This window comes from Aquarana catesbeiana, linkage group LG04 (genome assembly GCF_042186555.1).
Source record: "Aquarana catesbeiana isolate 2022-GZ linkage group LG04, ASM4218655v1, whole genome shotgun sequence".
NCBI classification, from domain to species: Eukaryota; Metazoa; Chordata; class Amphibia; order Anura; family Ranidae; genus Aquarana; species Aquarana catesbeiana.
In genome coordinates, this window is record NC_133327.1 from 273670090 (window position 1) to 273685909 (window position 15820).

General features: G+C 42.1%; 1 protein-coding gene across 3 annotated transcripts in view; it reads left to right on the top strand.

Annotated features, from left to right (window-relative positions):
- CCDC150 (coiled-coil domain containing 150) overlaps positions 1 to 15820 on the top strand; it is an 83304-nt gene that overhangs the window by 23451 nt on the left and 44033 nt on the right. For all 3 annotated transcript variants that reach the window (XM_073626578.1, XM_073626579.1, XM_073626580.1), the window contains one exon: positions 10003 to 10046. In XM_073626578.1, coding sequence (XP_073482679.1) covers positions 10003 to 10046 — 44 coding nt within the window. The remainder of the gene's footprint in view (positions 1 to 10002; positions 10047 to 15820) is intronic.

A 15820-nucleotide genomic window follows, 5' to 3' on the forward strand; every position in this document is an offset into this window, starting at 1 on the left:
AGAGCCAAATGAAACTAAGATCTCCAGTCTGTTCCTACTACTCACATACAATGACTCTGGTCACCTCTGGCCAATCGACCCTTATCCACTGTCAGCTGTCTGGGTTTTTTGAGTACCTGAGGCTTTTCCTCCTACCCTAAGCTTTATTTGTTCTACCGCTACACAGTCGCAACATGTTTGTTTTTAGACATAGAGGGGGCATACCCTCTGAAACAGGTTGGACCCAGCTTACACTCCCCTAACAGTTCTGTGAATGTTTCTTTGGTGCCTTGTTAAGGTACTGACATCTGCACCTGTGTTGTCAGGTGGGTCTCTTCTACAGTCATGCAGAACTGTGACCCTAGTTTCTGGCTGGCACTGACCACAGTGGCTTTAAGCGCACTTCTTTGCCTCCCCCTGTAGATTCTATAGCTGAGCTGCATGCAGCCCTAGCCCTTATAAATGATTGGTCGCAGTGACTATTTCTTATTCTGAGTCATCCCAATCTCTCCCTGATTAGGTTAGCCTCGAGGACTTGCTGTCTTCTGCTCTTATTCTAGAATTAAGAGACTGTTTTGGGCTCTTATTGATGGAGTGTAGACTGCTCTGGAACTGTAGGATCAAGCTTCTATCTCCACTGTTGGGTCTTCCAGAGCATCAGCAATTGCAAAGACTTTCCTATTGCAAGTTGCATTTCCTTTTCCTGTACTGGGAATGGAAACACCCTAATGTGCCTTTGACACCCGCAATTGCTTAATGGACCTGTTTCTATTTGAAAAGAATTTTCTATTTGAAAATTAATTTTGTCCACCATAGGCCCACTTTTTTATTTTATTTTTTTTTAATCATGTAATCTTTATTCAAAAATAGTTTTTTATACATTTTTCTCACATCCACATTTACCCCAACATCCCAACATTTAACATACACAGTTTGTTTATACAATACACTACAATTCCTTTTTCCCTATCTACCAAAATATTATTCTATTTTTATTTATCCCACAATATCTTTCTATACTTAAAAAGAGAGAACATTCCCAGAATAGAAGAAAAAAATGAGCCTTTTCAACATTAGTTTCACCTTTATCCATATATCGCACTTTACCCTTATCTACAGGTCTAACATTCCCATATTTTTTTTTAAACATTTTGACCTTTCCCCTTTTATTATATACAAACGTTTCCTTCCTTGTTGTATTATTAACTTTGTTCTCCCATTCTGCACAGGTTGGTGGGTTTGTCGCCAACCACCTCCTCACTATCAATTTCCACGGCAAGAAAAGGGATCTAATTATTGCTGTTTGTCTACCCCGTATGTTATTATCTTCTTCCATATAACCTAATATACATATCTTTGGGTCCAAATCAAGAGTTGTTCCAAATGCTGTATTTATTTTACCGATGACTTCTCTCCAGTATCTATTTAACTTTGGACATCTCCACATCATATGGATTAGCTCTCCCTTTAGATCCCTACATCATGGGCATTTAGCATCCGGCCTCCCCCCATATAGGAATAGTTTCTGAGGTGTCCTATATGCCTTATGCAGCAACAATAGATGTGACACCTTCTGGGATGGGGATAGGGTACTTAATGGACCTGTTTCCAAAATGCATTTCCACTGCTCATTTGTTATATCCCCCAGATCTTCTACCCATTCCCTCCTACAGGGAAGCTCCTCATTCCCCCCCTTTAACCCTGTCACGTATACTGTCATATATGAATGAGATCAAACCCTTGGACGTATCGGTATTGATTACTTTCCGAAGAATGGTCCTCTCACTCCACTCCGCTGGCCTCTCTTTTAAATTGTGTCCCTAGAGCATGTCCGATTTGCAGATATTAAAAAAAAATAAAGGACTGATTTGGTGTATCGTATTCCTCTTTGAGTTCCTGAAATGATTTAAAGACATCCATGCTGTATAGCTGACCAAGATGAACAAGACCGCATCTCTCCCAGTCCCTACTTTTCTCAATATTAAGTAGTTCATGCAGATGTTTATTGTCCCACAGTGGTGAGAATTCTGTAAATCCCTGATTTTCTAGTATCTCCTTGACCACTTTCCATAATTTCTTTAACAAAAACCTGGGAAATTTTAAATGAAAGAGATTCGGTTTCCAAGGCCTCTATCAATGTGTTATGACTTGTACCCAATAACATAATTCCCCTACTCGGATTCTCCTCAAAATAAATCAATACAGCCTCTTAAAATTTGCAGTTGTGCTGCCAAATAGTAGCACCAGGGATGCAGAACAACCAGACCCTCTTTGTCTTTTGGTAGTTTAATATGCGTAGCCGTATCCTTGACTGTTATTTCTTTCAAATTAGCTCTCTAAATGTAATGTCTATTTTCTGAAACCATTGTTTATCCAGACTGGGGAATTATGCAGTGCATACAATAATTGTGCCATCCAAATCATTTTTATTAAGTTACACCTTCCTGCCACCGATAAGGGCAACTGTCGCCATACCTTCCCCTTACATTTAAAATGATATAATAATGGGGCAATATTATCAGTTATATAACCTTTAGGATTTAAAGTCATATATATCCCCAGATATTTGATCCTGTTAGCTATTTCCAACCGTGGGATCCCTGATGGCAGATCTTACTCCAATGGATCCACAGGTAGCGGCATTGATTTATCCCAATTTATATTCAGACCAGATATCTGTCCAAAATCTATAATTATATCCATTGCTGCAATCAGGGATGCCTGGGTATCCCCCAGAAACAATAACATGTCATCAGCGTATAGTGCTATCTTCTCCACCCCTGATGCCCTCTGAAATCCCTGAATATTAGCAGATGACTTAATGGCTATAGCTAATGGCTCCATTGCTAAAGCAAAGAGCGGGGCTGACAAAGGACACCCCTGTCTTGTCCCACAGGTCAAAGAGAACATCTCAGAGCATACATTATTTATCCTCACTTTTGCCTTGGGCATTTCATATAAAAGCTTTACCCAGTTGACCAAATTCGGCCCAAAAAAGCAGCCAAGGTCTACCACAGATAATGCCATTCGAGACTGTCAAAGGCCTTGGCTGCGTCCAGAGACAGTATTGCTCTTGATCCCTCATTAATCGTCTGAACTTGCAGGTTTAGGTATACTCTCTTTATGTTGATACTAGTTGACCTTTTTGGTATAAACCCTGCCTGATCCGAATGGATACGTTTCTGAATTATTTTTTTCAACCTAAAAGCTAAGATCTTTGCCAGGATTTTTACATCTGTGCATAACAACCATATTGGCCTATAATAGGCAGGGTTAAGTGAGTCCTTTCCTTCTTTTGGCAGGACAATGATGGTAGATTCCCTCATAGATGAGGGCAATATACCATCCACTAATGCTCCATTAAATGTTTTTAACAGCTCTGGTAGCAGCGTTTCTCCATAGCGTTTGTATATTTCTGCTGGCAAGTCATCCGGTCCTGGAGATTTCTGATTTGCCAGTGCTAATACCGCCTCTCATCTCCTCCAATACTATGGGGGCATCCTGTGCCTCCCTATCTTCCATAGTGACGTATGTGATCTTCATATACCTGAAAAATTCCCACATCTCCCTACCTGGGTACTATACAATTTTTCATAATATTTTTTGAATGTGTCTACAATTTCCAGGACATGTCGTTATCCCACCCCCCATCTGTTCTAATGGCGGGTATAACAGTAGTAGATGTGTTTGCCCCCACCAATCGAGCCAACAAATTACCTGCACTCTCTCCCTCTACATAGTAACGTTGTCTGTCAAACATCAACGTATTCTCCGCTTTTGCCAAGAGCACGTCCTTATATTCTTGTTGTGCTTTTACCCAGTCAAGAAGCGCCTCAGGGGGTAATCTTACTATATATTGCCTTTCCACCTCTGTAACCTTATTCATGATAAGTTTTTCATGTTCTCTAGTTTGCGTTTTTAGTCTTGCTACACGTTGTATTAGCATCCCCCTAAGGGATGCTTTAAGGGCATCCCAGACCACTCCCAGAGGAACCCTGCCAGCATTAATACTCATACATTCTACCAGGGATGATATCACTCCCTCTTCTTCCCCTATTATCTCTAACCAATGTGGACTTATTTTCCACTCCCCCCGACTCATCGACACTACCAATGGAGAGTGGTCCGAGAGGCCCCTGGGCATATATTTCATATTCTTAACGAGATGCAGTACTTCCTCACTACCCAGGGCCAACTCAATCCTAGAGAGCACGGAGTGGGTTTTCGAATATAGGAGGAATATATATATTAGCCATAATGCATGCCATACTCCCAAAAGTGCAATATAAACAGATATACCGGCCTCTTTCATCTATACCAATCTGCCTGCAGGAGAACCCCATCCCCGATCCAATCAGAATACTCACTCCTCTAGAGTATGAAGTATACACCGAGTGATATTGGGTTTGGAAATTTCTCTTTTTTAAGTACAATATTGTCTCTTTAGTTAGGTGCGTCTTATGCGGGCAGCAGAGTATAGTAGCTCTATATGCTGTCATCGCAGAAAAAACAGCAGCTCTTTTTAGTCTCTCAATCCTCGAACATTCCAAGAACATATATTCACAACTTTAGATTCCATAAAAGAACCATTAAGTTATCAATAGCTTAATATTTTATAATATAGCTAATACTAACTTTTTCCTTTTTATCCACATTATCCTCCTCTTTCCTCGCTTGACTCATTTAATGTGTATATCTCTCTATATATAATGTAATATGTGAAAACCGTGTACTTTAGACATGCTTCCACATGCTTCTCAAAATTCTTTGTAGTGCTTTTAGTGAAAAAAAAGAAGTAAAACGGCTTTACTTGTCCTCTCACAACACCCTTTCGTCACCCGCCCTTGACCCTCACTGAACCTGTGCAAAAAATATTTAGATTTTATTAATATTTCCTGTGTAATATTTTTTTACCCATCCACACAAAAAGTAGAAAAAAAAAAAAAAAACAAGATCAAAAACAACAACAACAAAAAATAAATTAAAAAAACATCAGAAAAAAAGACACAGCTAACAAATACACAAAAACCCTTTCACACTCCACATCTGGCCCTCACTAGGCCTATACACGGGGGCATTTAAAGTGAACCTTTCCTGTGATCAATGTGACGTTCCTTTTCTCCTCCCTCTTCCCTCACGGCGAGAAGAGGAAAAAGACAGGAAGAAAAGGAAAAAAAATCTCAAAAAGGGGAAACACACATCTACCATTCCCCTTCCCATAGTGCAGCTCCCCTCCCCCTCCTAACTAACTAATAATTAATAAATCACCATTTCAAGACTGGACCATTATGCACCATAATTAATCTATTGGACACTACTCTTTATCTTTTTGTTCTGCTTTGTATTGTTTTTTCCAGCCAGGCTAGAGCCATGCCATGCTTTTTAATTGCTGCAGTCTTTTCTTAATCTCCACAATCTTGGCTCTTTTCTTCTGCAACTCTGGGGAGAAATCTGGAAAAAGTAAAACTTTAACTCCATTGTAGTGTATGTCTCTCTTTTCCCTTGCTTTCTGGAGTATGATGTCTTTATCCTTGAAATAGAGCATTCTTACCAAAAATGGCCTAGGCTGACCCCCTGGCAGTGGCACTCTATGTACTTTCTCTATTGCGAAGAAAGGGGAGAAAGACTCTTTCACAAAGATTTCCATAAGTCATTTCTCCATGAAGCCTACAGGGTTATAGCCTTCAGTGTTCTGGGAGCCCCAAAATTCTCACATTATTCCTACACAGTCTGTTCTCCATATCCTCCATTTTGAAGGTATATGCATTAACTTTTTCACTGATTATTCTCATTCCCTGCTTTAATGGGTTCAAATCATCCTCCACCGAGCTCATCCTCCCCTCTAAAGCCGTTGTCCATTCCCACACTTTCTGTACATCGTGTCTTAGAAAGTTAATCTCCTCTCTTATCCCTCTAAGTTGCTCAGTGATTTTGAATAAAGAGGATTTACAAGAGTTCATCGCTTGTAGTACTTCCTTCAAAGAGAGTTCTTTCCCTCCCACAGCACCCACTTTCAAGGACAACATTGGATTTTCCGTTACGACTGCTACCTCTGTTCATGCACCAATCCCCGTTTGGCTGCTTTTAACTGGTGTATGTGCAAATTTTTCAATTTAGCTGCTGCTTGATTTCCTTTATCCTTTACTGAGCGTTGTTGCTGTGGGTTTACACCCTCTTGCTGCAAAGCCTCCTCGCCCTTCTTCTTGGTCATATTTACTGTTGCTGATATTAATGTCCGGCAAATTAAACGGAATATTAATATCACATGTAAGAGCGGTAAGTATGTGTAATTCTCTTCCGCAGGCAGTGGTTTCAGCAGGGAGCATCGATAATTTCAAAAAATCTATTAGATGGGCACCTGAATGACCACAACATACAGAGATATACAATGTAATACTGACATAAAAGCACATGCACAGGTTGGACTTGATGGACTTGTGTCTTTTTTCAACCTCACCTACTATGTAACTATATCAAAAATAACAACAAGAAAAAAGAGTCCCCAGAGTGTCTGTTGCAGGAGGGTTTATCAGGCCACCCGAAAAGCAGGCCTTCAGCCCCCCTGGTCTGTTCTCACTTCCTCTCTGCAGATGACCGCCAATATCCCTGTCTCCGCGACTTCTGTTGGGAGTTGATTTTTTTCCCAGCTTCCAGATCCAAGCTTTCAGCTCCCTGCCAACCTTTTACACTGACACTGGAACTGTCTGTTAGGTGCAGCGGATATCTCTCACCTCTCCACCTTCACTCAGCCAAGCCAGCTACTGGTTCAGAAAGGCTCTGCTTGCCGCACAGTGCCCTGAGGGTTAATCCTCTGGGTCTCGGCTCTCTATACTTGGCTCCTTGCCAGCCAAACACGCTGCCGTTGGAGTTGTTCCTCCGTCGGACAAGCGCGGCGGGAGTCTCTCACACCGTCGCTGCTGCTCAGCCAGACCAGCTGTTGAACCGAGGGCTCTGGTGCCGTATAGTCGTGGCGTTGTCTCTGCTCAGCCCTGCGGCTTTCACTCATCATTGGCCAGCTTCCACCACCTCCATCGGCCTCTCAGGATATCCAAAGCAGGAGAGGGAGAGCTGCCACACACATCCTCTCACATCCTCATCCAGTCATGCCCCATAGTCCCACCTTAATAAGAAAACCACTAGGGCAGTGAGGGGCATTCCTATATTCAAAGAACCTATTAATCAGCGGTTCGAATCCCTCTTTAATATCTAGTTCTCGCTGGTGGGCCCTGCCCTTTGCCCTATTTTAGCTGTCACTTTCATTTGTTAAGGCTTGCAGAATGGTCAAAATCCCTTAGGTCTGGTGCCCATTCACATCAATGCAATGAAACTGCGATGCGAGTTTGGGAAAGTTCCAAACACCGCATGTACATGCTTTTTTAGTGCATTTTTGGCAGTTTTGTAGTCTCCTTCTAAAGACAAAAGAAAATGCATCCACATGAAAAAAGACATGAAAAACGCACTACAAGATCACACTGAAATCTGATCAAGTTGCAGTTGCATTAGTGTGATCCTAGCCTTAAGAGACTACACAGTGACAGTGGATCCTTCTTCACTGATAACATGTATGGAGCAAAAGGCTGGAGCCTTAGGCTTGCTCATGCAAAAATCGTAAAATAAGCAAGGTGGAAAGAGGAATCCTTCCTGCTGTGCTATTGTGTTTTGACAGTGGGGACTCCTTTGCTGTCAGAATACAATGATCAGTACTGCAGCTGATTGGCTGCATCACTAATTGAAGGACAATTTTCCAATTAGCTGGTTTGAGAGAAGTCGATCATTTGATCAACTTTTTAGGAAAAGGGAACGGCCATAGATATTTCAAAATTTGGCCAGTCCCTGCTGAACCATTTTGATCAATCTATGGCCAATCTTTAAGCTTCAGCTGTGATGGCTGCTGAAAGTTACAAGTTCTGGTCTGCGGACTCTGTATCCAAGGAGCACATGAGCTGCATAGTCTTTAAGTGACAAATTCCCAAAATTGGTTCTCTGGCCAACTGCAAAGTCTGAGGTAAGAAGCTTGCTAAACTCAGATAAGCTTTCATCAGCATTAAGTTTAGCCCTGAATTTCCAAACGTCACATCCATTGGAGTTCAGACAACACTAGCTGGTTACCTCTGGACATGGAGGAATGGTTGATAAACCTAATTGCATTCCAGAACCTGCATTGCAGATGGAGGACACTGGGTCCCCTGATATCCTGGTTCCACTTCATGCTGGACAGGTTTGTCTCTACAAACCACACAGAAGTAATTTTAGTGATGGCAGGAAATGCTCTTTTGACTTTGTGAGTTAGCTGTTTGCGGCATTGCCTATCCCTCAGTTGTGCAGCTTTTTGATGGACGAGTAAACAAAATAGGATTTTTGTATTCACGTAAAATCCATTTCTTGTCGTCCACTGGGGTCTACGTGTATGCTTGGGCTTTCATTACTGCTGCTGCAAAACTGTGGCATTCTAGTAGGAGGGGTTATCCTGAGCTGGCCTACACTTTATCTTTTCTTTATCTTCATGTAGGCAGCAGTATAATCCAAAGGTGAAAGACTAGTCGTGTCCCTCAAAGTTTTATAGGGAGTACAAAAATGTTTCAATAAAATAGTTTTCACTCAAGACTGGTGTTTAAAATTGGGTACTGAACATCTGGATGTTACAGCATTGGCTACATTCATATTATAAAAATCTGACCACCCCGAAAATTGGGTTAAACATTGGGTTAAACATTCACCCCTTGAAGTGCAAGGACAGTTTTGTTTTTATAACTTAGGCCCCTTGCACACAAGGCCATCTAGGTGCAGTGTGTCCCTCCTGGTGCTTTTCATGTGCCCAGGAGGGACAAGTACAGTGTCCTGCTACTTGCAGTACCATAGTCTATGGGAGGCTGCAGCTGAACAGGACTGTGTACTGTACAAAGTAGTGTTCACGTTTAGCGCCCCTATGCATCTAGAGACGATGTCCTTAGTCCCTGAACACATATGGCTCTAAGCGCTAATACCACTTGGTACAGCGTTCAGCCCCATCCAGCCACAGCTTGCCACTTAATTTGAAAGGCTGTAGGCAGCAGGGGTGAACACTGCACCTGTCCCTCCCAGGCGCACTTAAATACCAGGAGGGACGCACTGCACCTAGATGCCCTAAGGCCTAAGGGCTGGCAATGTTGGCTTTCTCAGCTTGATCAAAACAGTGTTTTAGTTGTATTTGAAAGTACATAATAGACAGCACAGTGTCTAAGTGGTTAGCACTTCTGCCTTTCAGCACTAGGATCATCGGCTCAAATCCCAACCATGACAGTGTCTGCCTGGAGTTTGCATGTTCTCCCTGTGCCTGTGCGGGTTTCCTCCCACACTCTGAATACATCCTGGTAGGTTAATTGACTCCTGTCTAAATTGACCCTAGTATGTGTATGTATGAATGTGTAGGGACTTTAAACTGTAAGCTCTTTGAGGGCAGGGACTGATCCTCAATTGACGGTGAGATATATATATATATATATATATATATATATATATATATATATATATATATATATATATGTGTAATATTAGTGTTGCAGTTGGTATTACTACCGATTTTAAAGAAGTTGTAAAGGCAGAAATTTTTTTATCTTAATGCATTCTATGCATTGAGATAAAAAACCTTCTGTGTGTAGCAGCCTCCCCAGCACCCCCTAATTACTTACCTGAGCCCCATCTCTCTCCAGCGTTGTCCACAAGTGTCTTAGTCTCCCAGGACTCTCCTGCTGATTGGCTGAGACACAGCCAATCAGCAGGAGACGGGGAGGGGCTCCATGACTGAATGGATACATGGAGCTGCGTCTTAGCTCGGGTGCCCCCATAGCAAGGTGCTTGATGTGGGGGCACTCGACAGGAAGGAGGGGCCAGGGGCAGCGAAGAGGGACCCGAGAAGAAGAGGATCCATGCTGCTCTGTGAAAAACCACTGCACATAGGAGTTAAGTATAACATGTTTGTTATTTTAGTATTATTTTTTTAATTAGACTTTACAAACACTTTTTAATATGGTTTTATCATTTCAGAAGCCAAAGATTCCCTTCTAAGCCAGTTGCAGGAAGATGTCAAAGTAAGTGAGATAAAACCATAAAGCGAGTGAAACATGACTGAAGCATGATAATTTTCCAATATTATTACTAACCTATTCCATGTTGATCTAACACATCCTTAACAGTGGAACTGGTGTGTATTTCAAAAATGTTGTGGTTGGCCACAGTGCTGTGTTCTACTGTTTGCTTGCCTTTGTGCACATAAATTAATTTCCTACTGGATCACAGAAGGACACAGAGGATGCTAAGGTTGTAGGCTTCAACGTTGGGAGACCGTACTTGACTGAAAGATCATCCCCTTGTATGTTAGGGAATACATTAGGGTTGCACCAATACCGATACTGGTATCGGTGTCGATACTAAGCATTTGCACGAGTATCGGTACTTGTGCAAATGCGCCGATACTAGCAACCGATACCTTAAAGTGGATGTAAACCCGGAATTTTTTTTTTTTTTTTTTTATCATACTGTAGAGTATAAGATTTCCTATCATTTGAGCCCAGTCTTGCCACACAGAGTTAATCCATCTCTGAGCAATCCTCTTTTATTGTTCAGTAAGATAATTCTTGACAAACTGAGAAAAACTTTGTCAAATACTCCCCCTTGCTGTGAGTGACAGCCTAAGAGACATGCAGTATTTTTTAATTCCCTCCCCCACTCCTTTCTTCAGCAGCTCTGCAAGGACTGGCTGTTCCACACCTCAGCATGATTTTGGCATGTTGAAGTCATGTGGTTACTTTTCTGTCTTTTCACTGGATGTTAGAGATCATAGCAGAAGTTCAGTGTTAGAAATACACAGGGGAGTGTAGAGGTGGGCGGGGAGTCTACTGACATCACGACTCCACCCACCGAGCTCCAGACAACAGACCCACCCACAGAATATGCAGTTTTTCGGGTCTAATAGACAGAGGGGAGACATTTGACAGGTAAAGATACATGCAGGAGGCATGTATAACCTTATAGATAACCCCTATGGCAGTAGTTTAGAAAGGATGACATTAGGTTTACATCCACTTTAAGGTTTGGTTCTTTCATCTGTTAGCGGGATTCCCCCACTGACAGATAAAATTAATACAAAATTATGCCCGCAATTATCGGTTGTTAAGGAGCGGGGCCGCCGTGTCCTTAACAACCGATGACGTTTCAGCTGTCTCCCTCCTGCTCTTTCCCCTCCGCTTTCTTTTGGCTGTAATTGCTTTTGCCCCTCCCCTCACCACTCCCTGTAAACTTTCCCCGCCCACCCATCGGCTGAGGAAGGGCCGCCATCAGGGGGGGTACAGCCAGTAACACATAGCAGATGCCCTCAGAGCGGACTGGCTGCCAGGATGCAGAGGAGGGTGGAGAGGTGAGCAGATCCCATGTGTGTGCAGGTCAGGGCGTGCTCCACCAGTATCTTGCAGCTGTCGCCGGAGATACTGGTGGAGCTGGGACACAGGCTCAGTTACCCCTCCTGGCACTGCTGGATAGGTGAGAGCTGGGAGGACTGCTGCTTCCCAAGGTGTCTGTGACACTGCCCCCCACCTGTGACATGACACTGCCTCTCACCTGTCCCTCTGCCTCCCACCTGTGACATGACACTGCCCCCCCACCTGTCCCGCTGCCCCCCACCTGTGGCACTGCCCCCACCTGTGACAGTCCCCATCTATATACAGTCACCTCTGTATATATATACCTCCCCCATCTATATACCATCAACTCTGTATATATACACCTCACCATCTACAGTGGATATAAAAAGTCTACACACCCGTTAAAATGTCAGGTTTCTGTGATGTAAAAAAATGAGACAAAGATAAATCATTTCAGAATACTTTCCACCTATAAAACACCTCCCAGGGAACATAACCCCTTCACCGCCCTCTAGTGTTAACCCCTCCATTGCCAGTGACACCTCCCAGGGAACATAACCCCTTCACCGCCCCCTAGTGTTAACCCCTTCACTGCCAGTGACAATTTTACAGTATTCAATGCATTTTTAATCGCTGTATTAATGCCAATGGTTCCAAAAATGTGTCAAAATTGTCCGATGTGTCCTCCATAATGTCGCAGTCATGATAAAAATCGCAGATCGCCACCATTACTAGTAAAAAAAAAAAATAAATAATAATAAAAATGCTATAAATCTATCCCCTATTTTGTAGATGCTATAACTTTTGCGCAAACCAATCAATATATGCTTATTGTTAAAATAATGCGTTTTTTTTTTTCAAAATTGTCGCTCTTTTTTTGTTTATAGCACAAAAAATAAAAACCACAGAGGCAATCAAATACCACCAAAAGAAAGCTCTATTTGTGGGGAAAAAAAGGATGTCAATTTTGTTTGGGTACAACGTCGCACGACCGTGCAATTGTCAGTTAAAGCGATGCAGTGCCGAATCGCAAAAAGTGCTCTGGTCAGGAAGGGGGTAAAATCTTCCGGGGCTGAAGCGGTTAAATGATGGCAGGCGTGTACTGACTCCTATTTAACATGAGTTTAAATGTGATTGCTTAATTCTAAACACAGCTACATCCCCAGTTATAAGAGGGTGTACACACTTATGCAACCACATTATTTTATTTTTACTTCCCTCCCCTAAAAGATTTCAGTTTGTTTTTCAATTGAGCTGTACAGTTTATAGGTCACATTAAAGGTGGAAAAATTATTAATTAAAGCGCCCCAAAGATGCTGCTTGCAGGAGTTTTTTCTAATGTCCTGCCAGCGCAGTGGCCCAGTGTGAAAGCACTCGGGATTTCACACTGGGACTGCAGATGAGGCATTTTTCAGGTGCTTTACAGGCGCTAATTTTAGTGCTAAAGTGCCTTAAAAAAACGCCTCCAGTGTGAAAGGGGTCTAAGGGTGTGCACACTTATGCAACCATATTATTTTAGTTTTTTTATTTTTACTTCCCTCCACCTAAAAGATTTCAGTTTGTTGTTCTAACTGAGTTGTATAGCTTTATAGGTGGAAAAAGTTCTGAAATGATTTATCTTTGTCTCATTTTTTTACATCACAGAAACCTGACATTTTAACAGGGGTGTGTAGACTTTTTATATCCACTGTATATACCATCACCATTGTATATAGTGGCTAGTGAAGCAACCAATCAGACCGATCTGTGTGGGAGGCCAGAGGAGAGACTTGGAGTCTAATAGACCCCAGATCTGTCCATAAAGATGACCTGTTACGGCTCATGCTATTGCAAGGGATGTAATAGCAATAACATTGATCAAAAAAAAAAAGTAAAAATAGGTATCGGTAATTGGTATCTGCGAGTACTTGAGAAAAAGTATTGGTACTTGTACTCGGTCTTAAAAAACAGGTATCGGTGCAACCCTAGAATTCATTTATGGTGTGCCCATGCTATCTGAACGTTGCTTCCTTGACTTGTTTACCAGCTTAAGCGGGTAAATTTTTACCCCTTATTTGTACACTTGGTTTGCATTGATAAATGCCCTCTGTGGAGATGAGGTTCTGTGAGATTACAGAACACCAACCGTTACAAAACAAACAGTTGTCTTAGCAAGCGAGTTTCCTATGCAATTTGTGTTTAAGTCAGGCCTTTTTTGGCTGGTCTGTCACTTGACAACTTTAGCTTTCACAACAGTATTATTTTCTTTTTGGCATCTTACTTTCAAAGATGCACAGATAAGACAGCATTCCCTCAGAGCTCCTGACATTTGCACACGTGGTATGACAGAACAGGTCTGCTTTAACCACTTCACCCCCCGGAAGGATTTACCCCCTTCCTGACTAAGCCCTTTTTTGCGATACGGCACTGCGACATTTTAACTGACAATTGCATGGATGTGCGACGTTGTACCCAAACAAAATTGACATCATTTTTTCCCACAAATAAAGCCTTCTTTTGGTGGTATTTGATCACCTCTGAGGTTTTTATCTTTTGCGCTATAAACAAAAGAAGAGCCACAATTAAAAAAAAAAAAAAAAAGCAATATTTTTTACTTTTTGTTATAATAAATATCCCCCAAAAAATATAAAAAAACTAATTTCTTTGTCAGTTTAGGCCAATATGTATTCTGCTACATATTTTTGGTAAAAAAAATCGTAATAAGCGTATTTTGATTGGTTTGCGCAAAAGTTACCGCGTCTACAAAATAGGGAAAATATTTAGGGTATTTTTTTTTTTTTAATTATTGTTTTTATGGCAGCGGCGCTCTGCAATTTTTAGCGGCATTGCAGCGGACAAATCTGACCCTAAGTGACACATTTTGGTGACTTATGGCATTTTTATTATTCATTTTTTTTTTTTTTATTAGCAATGGCGGCGATCTGCGAGTTTTATCGTGACTGTGACATTGCGGCGGACAGATCGGACACTTTTGACACTATTTTGGGACCATTGACATTTATACAGCGATCAGAGCTATAAAAATGCACGGATTATTGTGTAAATGTCACTGGAAGGGAAGGGGTTAAACACTAGTGGGCGATCAAGGGGTTAACCGTGTTCCCTCAGCGTGTTATAACTGTAGGGGGGGTGGGCTCACTAGAACATGACAGAGATCACTGCTCCCGATTACTGGGAGCAGGAGATCCCTGTCATGTTGCTAGGCAGAACAGGGAAATGCCTTGTTTACATAGGCATCTACCCGTTCTACCTCTCCGTGTCACAATCGCATGCCACCGGCGGACATCGAGTATGCAGGACCCGCTGCAGGCGCGCATGCCCACTAGCCACCGATGACGGAGTGAGATACGGGTACGTGGTTTTGCGCACCCGTGCCACTTTGCCGGCGTATATTGGCATGAGCCAGTCGGCAAGTGGTTAAAGAGTTACTAAACCCACAACAGTAAAATCAGTCTGTATATGCAGTAAAGCATGCTTGTTATACTCTCTGTGGAACCGAAGGGGTTAATCCTGTGCATTGTGTAAAAAGACTGTTTGATCCTGTCTTCTCTGATCCTCCCCTTCTTCCACAGTCCCCAAACCATCTCCTGATAGAACAGAGCCTTGGAGGCATGCTGCACATACTCAGACTAGTGTGTATTGCTAAGGAGTATTTTTTTTTTCTTGGGAGAGTGCATGTGATCAGCAGCACAGGGCTAATCAGCACTGTCCAGACAGAGGTTTAGGGGTCCCGCAGCCTCATAAGACAGTCAGGGGAGAAAGAAAACTCTTACAAGTTTCCAACCAAACACTGATAGAAGTCACAAGACTGCTCTAACTACTGATGAGAAAAGGTATTTAGCAGTTTATATTTCTAAAACGATTGCATTTCTGTGTTCTGTCTACTGTGGGAGACCAGATATAGTGAATGCAGAGTCCCGGGTTTAGTAACACTTTAAGAGAAGTTCTCATTTTCAGCCTGTAGTTTTCCAGAGATTAGCATTTCTTGCCTTCAGGGCATTTGTTCCTGCTGTCTGTATTGCACTAAAAATTTGCTCAAACCAGAACACATATTTGCAATTTTTGCATTTTTAAGATCTATAGTACACATATCTATGACCCTTAACAACACACCTAGACATCAAATGACAATTGTTATGTCTATGCCAGATGTCATGCAAACTCCCAGTTGGAAAGCACAGTCCTCTTTACTAGACCGTCTCAGTCATGGTGCAGATAATTCCCACTGTTTTTATGGCATTGATTAGGGTATCAGTCTCCTACGACCTAATTAGTTATTTTTCTGGGGTTTTGCAGTACCAGGAGCCAAGAGGCCATTTTATTTCTCTTGTATCTCTTCTTACCAGGCTCTTGCATGAGAAACTCCAATATTCTAGTGGTAGTAGACCTCACCCAGGTCATCAATAAGGAGTTGCTTCATATTTTATCACATCAATGTTTCAGCC